Source organism: Cervus elaphus, chromosome 11 (genome assembly GCF_910594005.1).
Source record: "Cervus elaphus chromosome 11, mCerEla1.1, whole genome shotgun sequence".
NCBI lineage: Eukaryota > Metazoa > Chordata > Mammalia > Artiodactyla > Cervidae > Cervus > Cervus elaphus.
This window is the reverse complement of record NC_057825.1, coordinates 99,861,057-99,883,758: the sequence shown is the minus strand read 5'-3', so window position 1 is coordinate 99,883,758 and position 22,702 is coordinate 99,861,057. Positions and strand designations below refer to the sequence as shown.

General features: G+C 47.0%; 2 protein-coding genes across 4 annotated transcripts in view; one reads left to right on the top strand and one right to left on the bottom strand.

Moving 5' to 3' along the window:
- The window catches only part of KANSL3 (KAT8 regulatory NSL complex subunit 3), a 41,454-nt gene extending 37,163 nt beyond the window's left edge, over positions 1-4,291 (bottom strand). For 2 of the 3 annotated variants that reach the window (XM_043918706.1, XM_043918708.1), the window contains exons 1-2: positions 4,201-4,291; positions 2,907-3,171 (exon numbers count right to left, since the gene is read on the bottom strand). In XM_043918706.1, coding sequence (XP_043774641.1) covers positions 2,907-3,121 — 215 coding nt within the window. In that variant the 5' untranslated portion in view covers positions 3,122-3,171; positions 4,201-4,291. The other variant, XM_043918707.1, reaches the window with a different exon arrangement.
- A 5,246-nt stretch (positions 4,292-9,537) lies between these two features.
- Positions 9,538-22,702, top strand: part of FER1L5 (fer-1 like family member 5) — a 54,131-nt gene continuing 40,966 nt past the window's right edge. Inside the window, exons 1-11 of the mRNA XM_043917206.1 lie at positions 9,538-9,622; positions 10,668-10,720; positions 11,302-11,393; positions 12,054-12,162; positions 14,530-14,584; positions 15,001-15,110; positions 16,391-16,519; positions 18,308-18,370; positions 19,109-19,159; positions 21,952-21,982; positions 22,525-22,640. Of these exons, the coding sequence (XP_043773141.1) occupies positions 9,538-9,622; positions 10,668-10,720; positions 11,302-11,393; positions 12,054-12,162; positions 14,530-14,584; positions 15,001-15,110; positions 16,391-16,519; positions 18,308-18,370; positions 19,109-19,159; positions 21,952-21,982; positions 22,525-22,640 (894 nt within the window). The remainder of the gene's footprint in view (positions 9,623-10,667; positions 10,721-11,301; positions 11,394-12,053; positions 12,163-14,529; positions 14,585-15,000; positions 15,111-16,390; positions 16,520-18,307; positions 18,371-19,108; positions 19,160-21,951; positions 21,983-22,524; positions 22,641-22,702) is intronic.

The window sequence follows — 22,702 nt, the reverse complement described above, 5'->3', positions numbered from 1 at the left end:
GCCACTGCTGAGTTTTCCAAATTTGCTGGCATATTGAGTGCACCACTTTCACAGCATCATCTTTTAGGATTTGAAATAGCTCAACTGAAATTCCATCACCTCCACTAGCTTTGTTCGTAGTGATGCTTGGTAAGGCCCCCTTGACTTCCCACTCCAGGATGTCTGGCTCTAGGTGAGTGATCACGCCATCGTGATTATCTGGGTCGTGAAGATCTTTTTTGTACAGTTCTTCTGTGTATTCTTGCCACTTGTTCTTAATATCTTCTGCTTCTGTTAGGTCCATATCATTTCTGTCCTTTATTGTGCCCATCTTTGTGTGAAATGTTTCCTTGGTATTTCTAATTTTCTTGAAGAGATTTTCTAGTCTTTTCCCATTCTATTGTTTTCCTCTATTTCTTAGCATTGATCCCTGAGGAAGGCTTTCTTATCTCTCCTTGCTATTGGAACTCTGCATTCAAATGGGTCTATCTTTCCTTTTCTCCTTTGCCTTTGGCTTCTCTTCTTTTCACAGCTACTTGTAAGGCCTCCTCAGACAACCATTTTGCCTTTTTGCATTTCTTTCTTTTCTCTCCAAGGAAAAAAAAAAGAAATGTCTGCCTAAGGCTACCATATTAGATGAAGCAGGTACAGAACACTTCTGTTACTACAGAGTCTGTCAGGCAATGTTGGTCTAAAGTTCTAAATTATTCATACAAATTTTCCTTTCCTTACCAACTCAACCAATAGCTAATGACATGCTGTAAAAGCCCATGATTGTCTAAGACAGATCGCTGAGAACGCAGACAGACACCTTAGCTTACTCACTCTGTAAGGAGCCCACAACAGAAACAAACACAAGTGGATACCTGAAAAATCTTTCGTATTTTAGAACATTAATGAAAAAAATAAATAAAATGTTAATGAAATCCTAGTGCTGTGTTTTTCACTGCAATATGTGATGCACCCAAAATACGGTGTCAATCACACTGGTCTACTGGCTATCTAGCAAATGTCACTTTAACTTTTTGACCTCAATGATGCTACTGTATACATTCCCAATGGCTAGAATAATTACATCATTATAAAATGAAGTGAAATAATGTGCAGCTGGATTTGGTGGTGGGTGAAAGAGCTGATTATCTTTTGTGGACCAGACTTTGGGCAAGGTACTTAGACTTGGATGCCTGAAAAAGAAGTTCTGATGTCACAATTCCAACCCTATCTTTCTGGGGTCCCTCCCAACTAATGGCACTACTGAGCCAGAAACATGAGAGTCATCCTCCCTTCTTTTCCCCTTAATCCTGGTCACTCTTGCCAACTCACCACAGCAGGTCATGTTGGATCTACCCAAGAAATACACCTCAAGGCCATCCCTCTTTCCCCACTTGTAATATGCCTGTCCCATCAAGGCTCATGATCTCCGACCCTGACCACTCTGCAATGGTCTCCTAGCCAGGCCTTATCTATTCCACTTCAGCACTATCATGTATTCAACAAAAATTCAAAGTGATCTTTTTAAATATAAATTCAATCTCTAGCTTAAAATCCTTCAATGACTTCTCACCAACTCTGAGAATCAAATTCCTACATGAGGTAGCCACTGCCAGCTTCTCCCCTAGCTCCCACTTACGCCCCCACTGCAACCACCTTCCAGATCCAGTGGCCTAAAAACAGCTCCTAAAATATGCCAAACTCCCACTTACAGGGCCCATATATGGAGCCAGTCTATAAGAGGAAGTAATTTTCTGAGTATTGAAATGACCAAGTCCACAAAATTTCACTTTAAGAAAATAATCATGAGATTTAAATACAGGAATTTCAATGTTTACAAGAAGCTATTACATAACTAAGAGAGAGACTTGCAATTCTATTTAAAAGAGCTCTTCAGTGATGCCCTTGATGAGAAGCATCAGGATTATGCTCAATTATTCTCTAAAATCACAGATCCTGTGACCTGTACATCCAAAACAGGCCAACAAAATGAGGCACTCGCTGGGAAGTGAAATAAAAACCACTATGCTACATGTGTTAAACAAACACAGGTCATGGCACTTCTAGCTCATTAAGGCTCACTGGGGGATCAAAAGAAGCTAAGCACAAGATCTCTGTTTTCCAGCAAACCTAAAACCTGTGCTAGAGAGATTAAACATCAGGTCAGATTGAGACAAACAAAAACAACTCCTCCCCAAAAAAGTTTATAAAATTATTAGGGGTATGATTTTATCATCAAAATAGAATAGATCACTAAATCTTGAAACACCTTGTGTTCCAAGGTAATCAGAATGCCTTAAAGCTCAAAAGAATTGCTAAACAAGTTTGCATAGACCAAATGTAACTGTATCACACACTACATGGTAAGTTTATGAAAAAATTCCTGACCCTATTATGTAGGTGGGCTGAAAATATAACCAGATCTAAGAAGGGTTAAGATCAACCCATGGTGACAGTTCTATAACAAGAGGGAAAGAAAAGTGGTGCGCATGTGCTCCTAAGCTTTGCAGGTGAATGGAGGAAAAACAAATCAAATTACCATAAAAAGGTTACTTGCCAGTGTTGGAGCCAGAACACTGGGCTATTTTAGGAATGAGTCTAATCCTATGTGACAATTTTTAAAAGTCAACTCTTCCATCTTTTTCTTCCGTTTAAATAATCCTCTTCAATTCCTCTTTCCACACAAGTCCTCTTATCCTAAATGCAATCAGCTGTTTGCTTTCCTTTGGATATCCTGCCTTCCTAACTCATTAGATGTCTTGAATCCAGATGTTCACCAAGAGGCCTGACATCCTCAGGATGGTTAAGAAGGATGCTGAATTAAACATCCATGCCCCACCCCACCCCTAATCTCCCACAATAATCCACTCTAATCCCCAGCTGATTACTGCCCAGTTAGGGTGACCGCAGCCCATAGGAGAGAAGGCCAAACTCACATGGTACTTTCATGCTGTCTCCGCGGAGTAACAAAGAGCATACGGGTGGGGCGGGCACTGCTGGCATCGGGGTGGGCACTCCACGGCTTAGCATAGCTGTGATCCAGAAACACCAGGTCCAGCTCCCGCTCATGCACTGAGAGCTGGAAGAGCAAAGAGGTGCCCATGCGCCGCGCTGAAGTCTGGAAGTCCCTCTCCCCACCGCGGTGGGCCATGTCAGAAGAGGGGCAGCAGGTCAGAGAATGGTTATCTGCATGCTAGTCACCTGTGGTGAAAAGTTTCAGTTCAAGTCAATTCAAACGCTCTGAATTTCTTCCAACCTAGGACATCTTAATAGGCTTCTTATTTTAGTGACCTTCTACCACTGGCAGTTGAGTATTATATAATTACACATCTGTCACACTGCAGACCCTTGCCCGCGTCGGGAGGGTTCCTGAGACCCCACTCCACCACCCAAAACGGCTATGGCGCCCCCTCCATCCTCAGTCTCTACAATTCGGTCCATTGGGAAGCTGGGGGACTGCCTCACGTGGACAGATACTAGGCTGGCTTGGCCAGCGCCACAATTTCCCAGGTGGGCGCAACGGGTTTTGGCAAACAAGAGGAATCACAAATAGTACTAATTCCACAGTTAAGGGTCTCGACGGCTGCGAACCATTCTCATGGAGCCGTCTCCGGCCGGAGCGTGAGCATTGCTGAAACAGTTGCGCAACGTGGGCCTCGGGGAAGCCCTGACGTCTCTCCTTTGTGTTAAACAAAAGTTTTTTAACTACTTCATAATGCTCTGGAGTTTTAAAAATCTACAGATGAGCGGTCTTCCCCAAAGTCTGTAACAAAATGCTACGCCGGGAAGGCCCCTCTCCCTCACCCAAGGCCCAGGTGGTCCCCAGGGAACCGCCCTCTACCCCAGGTACCCTCGGGGGTCCTGCCCCCGAGCCTCAAAACCGCTCTAGCAGGCAGGCAGGGCTCGTAATTCGCACTTCACAGACACAGGCGCCGGCTCAAGGGGATGGAGTGACTTGGCCAAGGTCACCGAGAGTTCGCGGCGAGGAGGAGCCGCCTCGCACCCGCCTCCCGCCCGCCCCGGCCGGGCTAAGTGCCCGCGTCACGGCGGCCCGAGCCCGCCCCCGGCCCTACACGATCGTCCGACCCAGACCGCCAGGACCCGGGCTCTAGCGCCCGGCCCCCGCATGTCCCGGGAGCCGGGAGATCCTAGCCGAGTCCCCCTGCCCGCTCCGACCCGGACCACGACCCCTCAGGCCCGCCATCCCGGCCAGGACCGACTCTCCCTCACCCGCAATCGTCCGGCCGCGCGCTCGGCCCGGGCCGGATCCCTGTGCGCGTGCGCGTTACCGCTTCCACGCCCTGGCGCCCCGGGCACGGAGCAAAACACGGAAGTGGATTCCAGCTGGGAAGGGAGGGGCGGTGAGCCGCAAAACCCGGAAACGATGCTGCTGCAAGGGAATCTCTGCTGCTGCTGCTGCTAAGTCGCTTCAGTCGTGTCTGACTCTGTGCGACCCCATAGACGGCAGCCCACCAGGCTCCCCCGTCCCTGGGATTCTCCAGGCAAGAACACTGGAGTGGGTTGCCACTTCCTTCTCCAATGCAGGACAAAGTGAAAAGTGAGAGTGAAGTCGCTCAGTCGTGTCCGACTCTTCGTGACCCCGTGGACCGCGGAGCCTACGAGGCTCCGCCGGCCATGGGATTTTCCAGGAGAGAGTACTGGAGTGGGGTGCCATTGCCTTCTCCAGGGAACCTCTACCTCTGCTTTATTGACTAGCCAAAGCCTTTGACCGTGGATCACAACAAACTGGAAAATTCTTCAAAAGGTGGGAATACCAGACCACCTTACCTCCCTTCTGAGAAATGGGTATTCAGGTCAAGAAGCAACAGTTAGAACTGGACATGGAACAACAGACTGGTTCCAAATCAGGAAAGGAGTACGTCAAGGCTGTATGTTGCCACCCTACTTATTTAACTTATATGCAGAGTACATCATGCAAAATGCCGGGCTGGATGAAGCACAAGCTGAAATCAAGACTTCCGGGAGAAATATCAATAACCTCAGATATGCAGCAGAAAGCGAAGAAGAACTAAAGAACCTCTTGATGAAAGTGAAAGAGGAGAGTGAAAATGTTGGCTTAAAACTCAACATTCAGAAAACTAAGATCATGGCGTCTGGTCCCATCACGTCGTGGCAAATAGATGGGGAAACAATGGAAACAGTGACAGACTTTCTTTTCTTGGGTTCCAAAATCACTGCAGGTGGTGACTGCAGCCATGAAATTAAAAGATGCTTGCTCCTTGGAAGAAAAGTTGTGTCCAACCTAGACAGCATATTAAAAAGCAGAGACATTACTTTGCCAACAAAGGTCCATCTAATCAAAGTTATGTTTTTGCAGTAAACATGTATGGATGTGAGAGTTGGACTATAAAGGAGGCGGAGCACTGAAGAATTGATGCTTTTGGACTGTGGTGTTGGAGAAGACTCTTGAGAGTCCCTTAGACTGCAAGGAGATCCAACTAGCGAATCAGGAGGAGAAGGGGCTGACAGAGGATGAGATAGTTGGATGGCATCACCAACTCAATGGACATGCGTTTCAGTAAGCTCCAGGAGTTGGTGATGGACAGGGAGGCCTGGCGTGCTGCAGTCCCTGGGGTCGCAAAGAATCAGATGTGACTGAGCTACTGAACTGAACTGAGAACGCATGCAGGCCTCGCCTGCAGACAGCACAGAGTTCAGAGTATGGGTTCTTGCATCTTCAGCAGGAAAAATGAGGGTGAGGAAGGAGGCTGGCTCCTGCAGCCCCTATTCTCGCTGCCCCCCACTGTTGCTTTGTAGATTGCCTGGCCAGGGCCGGGAGGCAGGGCAACCTATTTTCCACTCCGCAAAGCTCATCCCTTACCTACCAGGTTGTGTTCCTTAGGAATTTACTCCTTATGCTGCCTGCCTGAACCTAACACAATACTGTAAAGCAACGAGACTTAAAAAATTAAAAAAAGGAATTTACTCGAGAAACAGCCACAATAAAAATACATGTAAAAATTAAAAGTTGCTGTGAGCCTAAAACTGCTCTAAAAAAAACAAACTATTAAAAATAAATAATTTGTGGAGTGCTGCTTGCTGGTCCCTGCAAAGATGTGTCAAGATGGCCCTACCCTTAAGAAGTTAAAGCGAGGCAGTGCTGCCCTCAAGGCAGAGATTAGACTTTGTGGTTGTACTTAGTTGCTTCAGTGGTGTCCATCTCTTTGCAACCCCGTGGACTGTAGCCCACCAGGTTCTTCTGTCCATGGAATACTCTAGCAAGAATACTGGAGTGAGTTGCCATGCCCTCCTCCAGGGGAGCTTCCCCACTCAGGGATTGAACCCGCATCTCTTGAGTCTCCTGCATTGGCAGGCAGATTCTTTACCTCTGCACCACCTGGGAAGCCCACTGAAAAAAAAATGTATTATCATAAAAAGAAAATACCAAATACAGTATAGATTTAGCCCCCAAATGAGATGTGAATGAAAACAGCTTGCAGAAAAGGCAGGTGTGCTAAACCTGTCATCATTTGTGATAAGCAACAGTTCAGTTCAGTTCAGTTCAGTTCAGTCGCTCAGTTGTGTCTGACTCTTTGCGACCCCATGGGCTGCAGCATGCCAGGCCTCCCTGTCCATCACCAACTCCCGGAGTTTACTCAAGCTCATGTCCGTTGAGTCCGCGATGCCATCCAGCCATCTCATCCTCTGTCGTCCCCTTCTCCTCTGCCTTCAATCTTTCCCAGCATCGGGGTCTTTTCAAATGAGTCAGTTCTTCACATCAGGTGGCCAAAGTATTGGATTATCAGCTTCAGCATCAGTCCTTCCAATGAATATTCAGGACTGATTTCCTTTAGGATAGATTGGTTGGACCTCCTTGCTGTCCAAGTGACTCTCAAGAGTCTTCTCCAACACCACAGTTCAAAAGCATCAATTCTTCAGTGCTCAGTTTTCTTTATAGTCCAACTTTCACATCCATACATGATTACTGGAAAAACCATAGCTTTGACTAGACAGACCTTTGTTGGCAAAGTAGCGTCTCTGCTTTTTAATATGCTGTCTAGATTGGTCATAACTTTTCTTCCAGGGAGCAAGCGTCTTTTAATTTCACAGCTGCAGTCACTGTGATCTGCAGTGATTTTGGAGCCCAAAAATATAAAGTCTGTCACTGTTTCCATTGTTTCCCCATCTATTTGCCATGAAGTGTTGGGACCAGATGCCATGATCTTAGTTTTCTGAATGTTGAGTTTTAAGCCAACATTTTCACTCTCCTCTTTCACTTTCATCAAGCTCTTCAGTTCTTTGCTTTCTGCCATAAGGGTGGTGTCATCTGCATATCTGAGGTTATTGATATTTCTCCTGGCAATCTTGATTCCAGCTTGTGCTTCTTCGTCCAGTCCAGCGTTTCTCATGATGCACTCTGCATAAAAGTTAAATCTGCAGATAAACAACGGTGCCTGCATGGCAAGTCAGTTGTGTCTGACTCTTTGTGACCCATGGACTGTATGTTAGCCCTCTAGGCTCCTCTGGTTATGGAATTCTCCAGGCAAGAATACTGGAGTGGGTTGCCATGCCCTCCTCCCGGGTAGATACTGTCTAAAAGTGGTGAGTTGGAAAGTTTGGGAGAGAGAAGCTGGGAGATGGGAAAGGAGTGAAAGATGATGTAAAAGAACTGACTTGGTAGATAATCTCTTAAAGTGAAAAATTCAAGAGATGTTATTTAAATATACTATTTAGAGATGTAGAGGTTAATATTATTAGGATGACGGAAAAAGAGCAGCCTTTGGTTCATCTTTCACCACCCTTAATTCTCTTGCCCTGGCACTTATTTTGCTTCAGCATTCTGCTGTTTTTTTCTCTTTATGTCTGATCAGCACAGTGTATGAACTGGTATGTTTTCTCTGCCCCTTCTTCCTTCCTCAGCACACCAAGTTAATCATTTTTTTTTTTCATTCTTTGCCGATCGGGGAGGTGATAAATGGTATCTTATTGTATTTCTTTGCTTATTAATGAGCTTGAATATTTTTTTACATATTTTTCTTGTTTGGGGGGCTTCTGAGTCCAATTTGGCAAAATGACAAACAGTATCTCATTGCATTTCTTTGATTAGTAAATAGGTTGAATTTGTTTTTGCATCTTTTTTTAAACATCTGTTTGGGCAATCCTCTAATCTGAAATTTGCCCATTTCTCTCTGGAGTATTCATCTTTTTCTTATTGAATTATAAGAACTGTTGCATGTTCCCTACCTTGATATTTGCCTTTTAAGGTATATTTTTCTATACAAGAATCTTAAATGTTATGTGATCCAATCTATCAACCTCTTCCTTTACTGGGTTTGCCTTTTGTGTCATGATTAGTTTGGAAAATCTTTCACAAAGCAACAAGCATTGTGTCATTGTTGGATTTCAAGAAAAACTGTAAGGAAGACTAAAAGCAATCCTAGCACCATAATCACACATCCAATCTGGTTTTTTTAAATTGTTGTTGTTCTTTGAATGCTATGCATGTTTCAGAATGTGTAGTAAGCTTAGTGGTAAATTGTTTCATCAACTAATACACATTTTAAAAACATTCATTAATTTTTATGCTAATGGGACTTCCCTGGGGATCCAGTGGCTAAGACTCCCCACTCCCAATACAAGGGGTGCAGGTTCCATCCCCGATCAGGAAACTAAGATCCCACATAACCTGTGGCCAAAAAACCAAAACATAAAACAAATTCAATGAAGACTTTAAAAATGGTCCACATCAAAAAACAACAAAAAAAGTCTTAGTAAGTTCGCATGCCACAACTAAGACCCGGCACAGCCAAGTAAATAAATTGACAAAAAAATTTTTTTCACACTAACTATTGGATGTAGTTAGATGTAGGTTATATAATGATCAACCCTAAAGTAGAAAAAGCTTAGGGACAACAAGAGCAATGACCTGCTCCTTTCTCTGAGAGACCTTGAGAGCAATCAAGACACCACAACAAGATTATATTGTCAGTGAGATTTTTCTTTAGAGTTTTCTTTAACCTTACAAACCCAGCTGGCTGGCATAGGAATTTGTTAATGAGTAAGCTAGTTTGGTTAAAGAGAGACTCATTATCTAAGCTCATGTCCTCTTTAGAAAAAGGGAGGCCTCAATGTTTGCTTTCACATTAGGAAGGACTTCTGAAACACTACTGAAATCATCTTTGAGTTCCCTATTCCTTTTGTCAACTCACTTCCCTTCTCTATTTTCTTATGGAAACAGTGTGACTTTGGCAATGATTCAGTCCAGATATCTTGCTTATATTCCCCTTTTTCCTGATCTTGAAATTAGAAGGACAGTAAGAATGAGAGAGAAAAGAAAATGGGAAGGAGAAATGAAATTTAGTCAAACTTTTGTTTCTACAGCCCTGGTCACCTCAAGCCACTGGCTTCATCATGCCCTATGACTTATTCCTCTTTCCATTCTCTGCATTCCTCTCCAGAATCAAGAGCCACCGACCTTTGTGACATCACCTCTGTTGCTAAGCAACAGACCTTACTCACCCTATAAGCCCTAGGAGCAGCCCTGGACCAAGGTGCTCCAAACAGGAAATTTCGCCTGAGAAGGACATTGAGAAGTAGGTGGGGAAGATGCTGCGGCTTATCGTGCAGTCGGCCAAGATTAGCCCACCCCTAAGCCCCCCACCCAGACCCTGCGTGTCCGTGTACTTCAGAGGTAAGAGCCAGGACCCCCAAGAGGCAACATGTGTCCAGTGCAAACTAGATCCATTGGTGCCCTACTGTGTAAAAGATGCTGTGTGACCAGAAGATGAGGTAGACATCATCTGGATCTTTCAAATTTATCATCCTTATTGCTATGAGTTCTCATTATGACTCCTCCACCTTCCTTTTTTCCGGTGAATGGCTTTTTGCAACCCCATGAACTGTAGGCCACCAAGCTCCTCTGTCCATGGTATTCTCCAGGCAAGAATACTGGAGTGGGTTACCGTGCCCTCACACACATATTCGTTCCTTGGGAAGAGTCTCAGATTTACCAATTTAGAGGTTCTTTGCAGGGCTATGGACTGTTCTTTGTTAAGGATGTTTCTAGAGAAGACAAATTGTAGTGGATAAAGACCTTTTATCCCATTAGAGATGTTTTAGGATGTCTCAGGGTACACTGACTTTACCGTTGATTGTTACTCAACGGTAATAATGGAACCCTTAAATCCCGGTGCCTTAACACAGCAGAAGTTCACCCCTTGCTTACAACCAAGTCTAACGTCAATGGTACAGATCAGGCAGCAATCCTGAATGACTCCTCCAAATAGCAGATTGGGGACCAGCTGCTTGTTGCTGGTGGCTGCAGAGTCACCAGGCATCGCTCTGCCAGCAGACGGTGAGAGTGGACACAGGAGTGGGGATGGGAATGGAGACTCTCATGGGAAGCTTTGGGAGCCAATCCGGGCAGCAGTTAAGTATCGCCCCCACGCTCCATTGGCCAGGACGAGTTACCCGGCCCCACCCTGGTGTGAGATGACTGGGAACTGTGTACCCAGGAGGAAAATGAAATGAACACATAACATTATCTGTCACATGGGGATGATGTCACTCTTAACGAAAGGAGAGAAATTTAGAAAACTCCAAAGTTAGAATCAGTGCCACATCACATCTGCCAATGTAGACTGGATGTTTTCTTAAAGAGTCTGACCTCTGCTCACTTGAACCTAGACTTTGAAACATGTCCTATCACATATGCTGGCCCCTTGGTGTCTTTTCAGATGTCAAGAGGACAACTCGTGAGGTGGAAGGCAATCACCCCGTGTGGAATGAGGTAAAACACATCAGGGAAAGCCCAGATGAGATGATGACAAGCCCAGCAGTCAGTCTGGGTCCAGACTGACTGTGCTCAGAAGTCTAGAGAGAGGACAGGGGCCTCATCAGCCTTCCCATGGCTGGAGCATCTTGCCCTGTGAGCAGACTCTATGCTGAGAAGTCTGTGTGGGGTCTCAGGGCCATAGCAACCACAGCTGCTCAGAGCTCTTGGCCTTCCTTCCTCACCCTGGGATGGACTCATCTTGTCCAACCAGCCATCCTGATGTTCCCAGAGACAGGGCTCCCTCTGCAGGATCCCCCCTCATCTCATCCATCCTTGTCCCACCACCTGATTCCCAAGCCGCTTAACCACTAACAAGCCCCCAGTACTGCAGCTAAGCTCTAGGAGCTCAGGTAGGATGCCCAGCTCCTGGGTGAAGGTAACAAATGCCTCCTCTTAGGAAACTGGACTTGAGGGAGAGTCCTCAGTTTGAGAGAAACACAGTGTCAGACCTTCACCTGCATCTTTTCTCATTTCCTAGAAAGATGGGAAGGGGGTGGGGCAGAGGGAGGATATTGACCTCTCTGTGGCTCCCCCAGACGCTCATCTGGCACCTCTGGAACCACCCGCTGCAGAAGGACTCTTTCCTGCAAATCACCCTTCGAGACATGGGCTCAGTGAAGAAGGAAAGGTGAGGCTCCCCCAGAGAGAGGGGCAGGAGGAGCCTGATTCTCTGACTAAATCTACTGTGTCTCCAGCCTCTAAGCCATAACTCAGATGCAAGGACTAGAACCCACTCTAGACAGCTAAAAAAAAAAGTATCAAGGCTAGGATTATAGATAGATCAAACAGAATTAGGAAACTAGGGACTCAGGAGCATTCTGTCTCTTTTGAAGACACAGGATCTCAAACCTGTTTCTTTCTGCCCAACACTGGTTTCTCATCACAGCCCCATTCTAGTGCCCTACTGAGTCTGAGCTACGGCATCCCAGGTCAAAATTCCTAGGACAGAGAATTTGATTGGCCCAGCTTTGGTCAGATGCCCACCTCCTGGTCCAATCAGCTGTTCCTTGGCTCAGGTCCTGTTCCAGAGGAGGGTGGGAGCAGAGTTTCTGGAAAGGGGCTCAGCGCAGCATGGCAGAGCCAGTAACTAGGGTGTCCACAGGCAAGGAAGCCCCCAAGCCAATTCCCAGAGAGTTGAGAGTCCTGCGCCCTCTAGTGGATGCTCCCCATCACTGCATCCTTCCTTCTGTCTGGACAGCACAGCCTCAAGGAGGGAAAAGACATCCCTGGATAAAGCTATGCCTGGGACAGTGGCTCAGGATCTCACACCTGCTCCCTGTCTCCCTAGGTTCATTGGCATGGCCACAGTACTGCTCAAGCCCTTGGTGAAAAAACCAAGAAAGATCCTTTTTGTGAATGACCTGACCCTGCTCAACCATTCCATGATGCCCACAGACGTGAGTTGGGCCCCAGGGAGGGTGGCTGAAGGAGTGGGGGGCAGCTGATGAAGCTGGGCCATGCCCGGCAGCAGAGTCTCAGTGTCCCCCCTAACCCAGAGAACATTTTCTACCCTGGGGGACCCATCACACTTGTCATCATCTCCCCAGGTTCCACGACACTCTCCATCTACCTACTCACCCCTCTACCCTTCATCCACCCATTGAGATCAGTATTCAGTCAGTTGTCCCCTGGTGTCAGCAACGGTGCTAGGCCTGGGATACAAACTTGAATGAGGACCACATCTGTTGTCACTCACATGACAAGCCCTCCAGCACATGTGTACTGGGGTCTGTAAAGCTACTTCACTGAGGTCAGGAGGGAATGAATGATTTCACTTGAGAGAAAATGAAAGGCTTTACAGAGGAGGCGATGAAGACCAACCAGATGAGAATAAGCAAAGGCGATTTATTCAGAGCTCGCTATTAACGTATAACAAGGGGCTTCCCTGGTTGCTCAGTGGTAAAGAATCTGCCCACAATGGAGGAGACACAGGTTCGATCCCTAGGTCAGGAAGATCCCCTAGAGAAAGAAATGGTAATCCACTCCAGTATTCTTGCCTGGGAAATCCCATGGACAGAGGAGCCTGGTGGATTACAGTCCATGGGGTCACAGAAGAGTTGGACATGACTTAGCGACTAAATAACCACAACAGATATAACAAGGAAGTCAGCCACCAGCACTTGGATTTGACAGAGATGCAAAGGCAGGCAGAGGAGTGAGAAAACTCTATGGTAGAAAAAGGGAAGACTTCTGGTATGTCCTGACGGGAGGCTGTTGATGTGGGGGAAGCTGTGAGTGGACCAGCTAGAAGCTGAGTGCCCTATGTGACTGCTTAGGGGTATATATTTGGCTTTCTCCCGTTGGCCCTGAGCTAAAAGTGGGAACAAAATTAAGTGATTCATCAGTTATTAATCAAGTCCTGGTTATTTGATGCTAGAGCTGGGGGTCTGACTTTCTGTAGGTCTGACTCACAACAAACTGACTTTCTGGGCTGGTTACTGTGAGTATCAGGTTCATTTCCTGAGCTGATTGCAACAGAGTGTAGGTCAGAGTTCCACTTTTATAGATTAAAATAAATTTTTACTGTGGTTTTATTTATTTATTTTGGGCTGTGCTGGGTCTTGGTTACTGCGCAGGCTTTTTCTCCACTTGTGGCAAGCAAGGGCTTCTCTCTAGTTGCAGTGTGAAGGCTTCTCATTGCAATGGCTTCTGCAGTTGCAGAGCACCAGCTCTAGGGCACTCGCATTTCAGTAATTGCAGCTCCCGAACTCTGGAGCACAGGCTCAATAGTTGTTGGGCATGGGCTTAGTTGCTTTTTGGCATGTGGGATCTTCCTGGACCAGGGGTCAAACCTGTGTCTCCTGCATTGGCAGGAGGATTCTTAACCACTGAGCCACCAGGGAAGCCCTGTAGATGGTTTTTAAGGAGAGGCGTGGTGGCTCAGATGAATCCACCTGAAATGCAGGAGACACAAGTTCAATCCCTGGGTTGGGGAGATCCCCTGGAAGAGGGCATGGCAACTCACTCCAATGTTCTTGCCTGGAAGATCCCCACGGACAGAGGAGCCTGCTGGGCTGTAGTCCATGGGGTCGCAGAGTCGGACACGACGGGGCGACTGAGCACAGCCGCACATGGGTTTGCCCAGCGGAGAGGGAAGAAAGACAGCCCCTGGCAGGGCCATAAGGGGCTTGCGCGGAGGCTGGGGGACAAGAAGGCAGCGCGGCATGTTCAGGAGGCTGGGCTGCCTGCGCTGCCGGCACTGGGGGTGGTGCGGGGGGGCTTGGCTGTGGGAGAGCCGAGACTGGGTGGTGGCCAGGGGCCAGAAGTGAAGGGCCTCGTGGGGTCTACGCGGTAAGCTGTGACTTTACTCTGATAGTTTAGGGCACTTAGGGAGTTTACGGGTCAATTCTGACGATGGATGAGCAGTGAGGGCACTTGGAGGCAGGAGGTCAGTTGGGTGTTTGCTGGAGTTCCCACACGACGTCATGAGACGCTGGGCTAGTTTAGCATCAGTGGTTCTGGACTGGTCCCAAGTCACTTCTCTCGTCCCCACCCTGCGGCATTCTATTCTGTCACTACCAGTGTCACGCGCCTCCTCTGTTCTTCAACCCCCGTCCGCAGTGACCCATGGCTCTCTCCCCATCAGCTCATAATCTCCCTCCACCCCAGACTGCACCATCCCCCCTGCTGTGGCCCAGTGCCGTGGTCAGCATCACCCCACCCAGGATGGCTGGGTGTGACTCCTGCCACGATGGACCAGGCTCCAGCGCTGTGGTCTTGCCAGGGATTGCAGGATCTTACAGCTCCCTGCCTTTGCCTTGCAGTGCACCATCACCTTACAGGCAGCCCTTACGACCTACAAGGATATGGAGAAGGTCGGTATGTGCTTCCACGGGGCTGAGCCCTGCCCTTCTCCAGCCATAGCTGGATGGGCTCTTGGGAATCTTGGAGACCCAACCCTTGAGGCCTATAGGATTGTGAGATCTCCAGACGCCTGCCCAATATGTCTACTTGTCACCGTAGACATAAGACTCAGCCTCCAGCGGGCTGCAGAGGGAGGCAAGAATGGCCATTTCCAGGAGCGTGCCCCACCCATGCATGAAGAGTGAGGCCCAGGGTTACCGAGGGTGGGGGGACCACGGAGGGTTCTGGGGGTCATGTGTCCTTACCAGGGCCTCCTGGCTGTGATTTTAGCCAGCGCTGGGGACACTGAGGACAGAACGATGAAATGGGGGACATGCCCCCAAGTGTCCTGCTCTCCCCCCGTGAGAGCCCACCCTGGGCTGTTTCCCCAGGTGATGAAGACCTCCTGGCCATAACAGCTCAAGAGGTGGCTAAGCAGAAGCTGATGTTTCCCAGTGCCACAGTGCACAAGGCTCTGTCCCCAAAGCCTCAGCACTTCCAGGTGAGAACCTTTACTGAGTCTCAGGAGAGAAGAAGAAACACAGATCATAGATTGAACTGCACAGAAGTTTAAAATGTTCAGTTCCTACCAACACAACATTGTAAAGCAACTATACTCCAATAAACACTGAAAAAAATAAATTAATACTACTATGGTGAAAAAAAAACCATAACCTGAATGATTATTTTTTAATTTATTGAAACATGTTTTATGTTCCAGAATATGGTCTTTCTTGGTAAATATTCTGTGCACACTTAAGAATAATTTGTACTCTGCCCCTGTTGGATCAAATAGTCTATAAATGTCCATCGGGTCAACTTGATTGATTGTTGTTATTGTTGTTTAGTCTCTAAGTCATGTCCAGTTCTTTTGCAACCCCATGGACTGTGGCCCACCAGCCTCCTCTGTCCATGGAATTCCCCAGGCAAGAATACTGGAGTGGGTTGCCATTTCCTTCTCCAGGGGATCTTCCCGACCCAGGGATTGAACCCAGTCTCCTGCCTTGGCTGGTGGGTTCTTTACTGCTGAGCCACTGGGGAAGCCAAGTTGATTGATAGTGCTATTCAAATGTACTATACCATGATGATTTTCTGCCCACCTGCTATATCAATGGAGAGAAAAGTTTTTGTTTATTTCTCTTTATACTTCTGTCAGTTTTTGCTTCATATATTCTGAAGATCTGTTATACCCTGACAAGGGTATAAACAAAAATGTTTATGATCTTTATACATCCTCTTCATTAACTGGTCCTTTTATCACTATGAAATAAACTTCTTTATCTCTGGTAAAAAATAAATAATTAAATAAAATTAAATAAAGTGTTCAATTCTGTAAAAAGATCGCAAGTATAAAACACAATATACTGTGGGACTTCCCTGGTGGTCCAGTGGCTAAGACTCCCAGGTTCAATCCCTGGTCGGGGAACTAGATCCCACATGCTGTAACTAAAGAGCCTACATGCCATAACTGAGACTTGGTACAGTCAAATAAATATTTAAAACACACAAAACGAAACAACAACTGAGAAATGTTGGACCCTATTCTGTAACAAGTCCCTCCCACTCAGTAAACCCTGTGTGCACCCAAAATGATAGGGCGAAGTGGAGGTGACAGTTCCCACAGGAGGAAACAGGGAGCCAGAGCCTTCCCAGGGCTGTGGGGCCACTTTCCATCGGCAGTAGACGCTGCTTACCAGAGCGTTGTTCTTTCAGAGGAGAGTCCCCCTTGACAAATAGGAGCCTGGACCCCCAACGTCAGTTTCCCCTGGTCTCTCCCTGCAGGTCCGAGTACAAGTGTTTGAAGCCCGGCAGCTGATGGGCAACGACATCAAACCAGTGGTGAAGGTGGTCATTGCAGGCCACCAGCACCACTCACGGATCAAGATGGGGAACAACCCTTTCTTCAATGAGGTGGGCAGCCCATGCCCTTCAGAGCTGAATGGGGCCCTTGGGTCAAAGGGGCCGGCCGAGGGCTAGGCCTTTCCTGCTGGTGGACGGTAAGCTTGCTCCCCGCCTCTGCCGCTTTCATTTGTTTGTTCCACAAAACTGGGCACAGATGGTCCACCACGGAGAGAATAGCACGTGAGCACATAAATGATGACAATAGGGCAAGACTGCAGTGCACAGGGATGTGGGGGAACAGACATCTGGGGAGACAGGAATCTGGGGGGACAAGGGCCTGGGGGATAAAGATCTGGGAGGGCCACTGATGCAGCCAGAAAGTGCAGGCCCCATGTAGAAGTGATAGCAATCTGGCCCCATCACTTCATGGCAAATAGAAGGGGAAAAGGTGGAAGCAGCGACAGACTTTCTTTTCTTGGGCTCCAAAATCACTGCTGACGGTTACTACAGCCATGAAATTAAAAGACAGTTGCTCCTTGGAAGAAGAGCTGTGACAAACCTAGACAACTTCAATGTCTCTGTATTAAAAAGCAGAGGCATCACTTTGCTGACAAAGGTTTGCATAGCTGAGAGCTATGGTTTTTCTAGTAGTCAGGTATGGATATGAGAGTTGGACCATAAAGAAAGCTGAGTGCTGAAGAATTGATGCTTTCAAACTATGGTTCTGGAGAAGATTCTCGAGAATCCCTTGGACTGCAAGAGGATCAAACCAGTCAATGCTAAAGGAGATCAGTCCTGAATATTCATTGGAAGGACTGATGCTGAAGCTGAAGCTCCAATACTTTGGCCACCTGATGCGAAGAGCTGACTCATTAGAAAAGACTGCAATGCTGGGAAAGATTGAAAGCAGGAGGAGAAGGGGACAACAGAGGATGCGATGGTTGGATGGCATCACCAACTCCATGAACGAGTTTGAGCAGGCTCCGGGAGTTGGTGATGGACAGGGAAGCCTGGAGTGCTGCTGTCCATGGGGCCGCAAAGAGTCGGACACGACTGAGTGACTGAACAAGAATGCTTACTTTGCCAGCGCTGGGGCCTCCCATCCTGGCATCATGACTGATGCAATAAGAACTCCATAAATAGGCACTGAATTAATCTGTGACTAGATCACCAAAGGAAAGAGAGAAGCACATTGGGGGCAGGGAACAGAGGGTGGGGAGGACTCAGAAAAGTCTCCTGAAACCTTGAAGGAAGAGTCTACCAAGGAAAGAGGGACAAGATAGAGAAAAATAATTCAGGAAAAAGGAACTGTGTTCTCAGAGACCTGGAAGGAAAAAACAGTAGGGCTGGTTGGCAAAACTGTAGACATGGGTGGAGCTCGGATGGGGGGTGGCCGTAGGTAAGCCTACAAAATGTGCTGCGGCCTCATCATGGATGGGACCTGAGAGCCATGGAGGGACTCAAGCAGGAGGGTGACAGGGCCAGGTCCACTCTGGCGGTGGGGGAGAGGTTCTGGCTGCAGCAGGAAGTGGGGGTGTGGTGGACAGACAGGGCGATCTGGAAAGAGGCGGACACTTCCATCTCCATCCCAGGACAGTGTGATGGGCTCTGAGCTGCTCCCAGGTCCTCCAGGGATTCCCCTACACCACCCTTTTCTGGATAAAAAATCCTTTAGGACCTGGGCAGGCCTCTGCTTCTGCAAGCGGAGCACGTGGGTGGTAAGGAGCTGAAGGTCACCGAAATGGGCAAATGACAGGCAGAAGCCTCTTAGTTCAGGCTTGCTCAGTCCCTGGGGGATGTGATGGAGACACATTTCCCACTCCCACCCCCAGCCCCCTCCCATTCTCTCTACTTCAGATCTTCTTTCAGAATTTTTATGAGGCTCCTATGAAGTTCTTCGATGAGATCATCTTAATCCAGGTGAGGAGCCAGGCAAGACGGGTTCACTTTTCTTTCCCACCTCAATTCTGAAAAGTGCTTCACTCCCCTCCAGCCCCATCTGTAGAGCTAGAGTCACATCAGATGGTCTTTCTGACCCCAAGGCAGCATCTCTGCCACCTTTTTCACCCTAGCAGCCAGACGCCCGCCCGATCCATCCATCCATCCATCTATTCATTCATTCAATGAATGTTATGAAATGCCAACTGATAGGCCCTGAGCTTAGCTCCAAGGTGAACAAAGCAACCCTTTCCCATGTACCAGGATTTTCATGTCACCAAAGGACCCCTCAAATGTCCCCTCCAAATGAGACATTCCATTCTTTGACCACAGGGAGCCCAGTAACAATGGGAAACTTGTATTTATCAAATGCCTCCTATGTGCCCAGCTCAGGGCTAGTGAGACCAAGGCTTCTCCCTTGAAGAGTTCTAAGGAAACAGCCAAGATAGGATGCAGAGGAGAAAGCTGAGAGCAAGTTTACCTTGTGGAGACCAAGTGAATTGACCTCTCTGATCAATTTCCTCATCCTGAAAGTGGAAATAAAAATCTGAACTTCTCAGGGGTCCTCTGAGAATTAAATGAGAAACACTATTTGGAAGTGTCAGTCATTAGGAAGCACTGAGTCAGTCCTGGAGAGCCCAGATGTACCCTGCCATTCCTCTCATGGGGTTGGGGAAATCAGGGTTGTGAATAACAAATCTTTCTGGGAATTCCCTGCAGGTGATGAACTCCTCAGTGATGAGATTCAATGCAGAGATTGGGAGATTCCAAGTGAGCACTGGATGGAGGAGGTTTGGTGAAATAGTTACAGAGACCCACCCAGGGCTACTTGCCCCAGGCTGGGGAAAAGGACTGAGATTTTCATGCAGGAAGATCCAGTTGTGAATCCACCTACCAACTGGGTGATTTAGACAAGTTATTCGGAGCCTCTACTTCCTCATCTGTAAAATGGGGATAATAACATACTCAACCCACAGGATCTTTGTGAGGATTAAAGTACGTAACATTTATGAGAGTGCTGGGTGCCACCTTGACTCCCTCACACTTAGAATATTTATGGACACAGCTCACATCTCTGTCTCCAGAAAATGGAAACAGAGGATCCAAAAGGTCAACCAATTGTTGGAAAACCTGGAGAAAGACTGCCCCTGAAGACAGAGTGAAAAGATTTGCTTTGGGAAAGACCCAGGTTGAGAAATGAGGAACATTCACACAATCATGAAGGGCTAACCAAAAGGTAGGGTTGCCAGGTTAAATCCAGAAGGCCCTGGAAATTTTTAATCTTAAACAACAGGTACTTTTTAAATGTAAGTATGTCCCCAATATTTCATGGCTTCTCATGAAATATTGCTGGGGACCTATGTTTACTAAAAAAAAGTCGTTATTTATCTGTAATCCTAATTTAAACTGGCATCTGTATTTTTATTTCCTAAATCTGGCAACTCTTGGGAAAGGGCCCTACCCTTGGGAAAGGCAAATTTAGGACAAGTCAAAGGAAGGTTTCTTTCTCACAACTTGTAATAAGCATGTGAGTGTTCATAACCTGCCCCTCCCCCAACTGAGTCTCAAAGAAGCAGCACAGGCCCAGGAGTTAAGAGATTCTGGAATGGTTGGGGGTGCCTGAGTTGGGCAGATCCCCTGGAGTAGAAAATGGCAACCCACTCCAGTACTCTTGCCTGGAGAATCCCATGAACAGCAGAGCCTGCTGGGCTACAGTCCATGGGGTTGCAAAGAGTCTGACATGACTGATTTAAAAGTAATGGCCCGAAACTGCAATTGCTTTGTACCAACCTAAATATTGTGAATCAAATCTCAGACATATAATTTTACTTTAAAACATTTCATTACCTATTTCAAAAACATACAGACTTTATTAAGCATAATTAAATACAATGACAACATCTAAACACCTTTCTAATTCCTGGCTAGCACTAAATATCTGGTCAGTGTTCAAATATCCCTAATTGTCTCATGAATTCCTTCTAAAGTTTATTTAAATCAGGATCCAAACCTAGTGCACATATTGCAGTTGATTAAAATATATTTTTAGGTGTATTTTATTCAGTTTGTCTTGCACCCTAGTTTTCTTTGCATCCCTTTTTCTTTTTTTAATATTTATTTATTCAACTGCCTTAGGTCTCAGTTTTGGCACTCAGGATGCTCACTGTGTCGTGCAAGCACTTTCAGAGTAGCTTGCAGACTCTCGTCCTGAAATGAGGGCTCAGTAGTTGTGGCTCATGGGCTTGGCTGCCCCACAGCACATGGGATCTTAGTTCCCTGTATTGTAAGGTGGATTCTTAAGCACTGGACCGCGAAGGAAGTCTGGCCATTTATTTCTTGAAGCAACTGGATAGTTTGTCCTGCAGAGTTTTCCCTCAGTCTGGATCTTGCTGACTGTACCTCCAGGGACTCTCATCTCACGATCCTCCACCCAGGTATTTGCTATCTAGAGGCTGGATCAGACTTAGGTCAATTATTTGGCAAGATGACATCACTTACAGGCGCAGAATGACTGCTGGTCTCTTCACTTGATCTTAGCCAAAAGGCCGAGAAGCTGCTGGTCTGTCTTTGTTGTTAACAGCTATTGATGATCACTGCCTAGATCTATTGCCCATTAGAGGTGAATAAGTTTTGTTTTGGTTTGTTTTCTTCCAGCTTTATTTGAGATACAATTGACATACAATGATGTATAAACGTTTTAAATGTATAATTTGATACATTTTCAAACATGTATTTGAAACCATTATCACAATCAAGATAATGAACATAGTGACTTCCCTGGAAGTCCAGTGGTTAAGACTCTGAACTTCCACTGCAGGGAACACAAGTTAGATCCCTAGTTGGAGAGCCAGGATTCCACGTGCTTCACTGTCAAAACACCAAAACCAAAACTGAAGCAGTGTTGTTGCAAATTCAATAAAGGTGTTAAAAATGGTCCACATCAAAAACAAACAAACAGAATATCTGTCTCCCAGGGAAAAACATCTATCTCCCATAGTCTGTTGGCCAACTCCTCAGCCATCCTCTTCCGCAGGATGGTATAAACACTTTCCTCCACTCAGGCATAGGGAAGAACAAGGCTGTGTTTGTCAGCAGTGCTGGTGGTGTCAAGGGTCCTTTCAATCCAAGCCTCCTTACTAGTTGTGAGACTCTGGGCTCTTGGCTCAAACTCAACATCTGCCCCTGTAGAGTGGAGATTACAATGGGCCAACTTCCAGGTTGCTGTAAAGATGAAAGGAACTAGGGCGGGACAAGTCCATGAGAGCTGACTCATTGGAAAAGACCCTGATGCTGGGAAAGGCTGAGGGCAAGAGGAGAAGAGGGTGGCAGAGGATGAGATGATTAGATAGCTTCACTGCCTCAATGGACATGAGTCTGAGCAAACTTCGGGAGATAGTGAAGGTCCAGGAAGCCTAGCATGCTGCAGTTCATGGGGTCACAAACAGTCAGACACGACTTAGCAATGGGACAGCAACAAAGTACATGAATTGTCATCAAGTTGGTTGGTTATTACAAATCTTGGCTGGAGACCCTAACTAATCCTTTCTCTACGGTGTTTTCAGACAGATATCGGGTTCATCTACAACTGTCCAGGTAGGTAATCATTGTTGGAAATGTGAGTGTCTTCTGAGAAAAACCAGTCAGGTGCTGAAATCATCTCAAAATTCCTGTATATTCAACACAGGGTGGGGAAAGAGGCTGTGAGTTATTTTCTGTACTTGGCAACATTTTACTGTACTTCATGGCTTCTGCTTAATGATACTGTACTTTATGACTTCCCCAATGGTTCATCGGGTAAAGAGTCCACCTGCCAATGCAGCAGATGCAGGTTTGATCCCTGGGTTGGGAAGATTCCCTGGAGTAGGAAATGGCTTCCCACTCCAGTATTCTTGCCTGGAAAATCCCATGGACAGAGGAGCCTGGCGGGCTACAGTCCAAAGGGTCGCAAAGTGTTGGACACGACTGAATGACTAAGCACAAAGAAGTGAGTCCCATTTCCCTCTGCCCCTGGATGGAAACCAGAATATATGAGACACTTTTCCACACACGTGCCCCCACTCCAGAAGCAAAGACTGGTTCCAGGGAAGAAGAGGGGAACTGGAGGCTGGTCTCCCACGGGCCCTCTGCCTCTCCAGGTCACACACTCCTGAGGAAATGGCTTGGCCTCTGCCAGCCAAGTGAACGCAACAGTGGTGTGAGAGGCTACCTGAAAGTCACCATCTGTGCCCTTGGTGTGGGCGACCAGGCCCCGGTGAGGCTGCCCCCCGCACCTCGGGACATTTCTTATCCTGGCTGCTTCTGTGGGTGACCAGC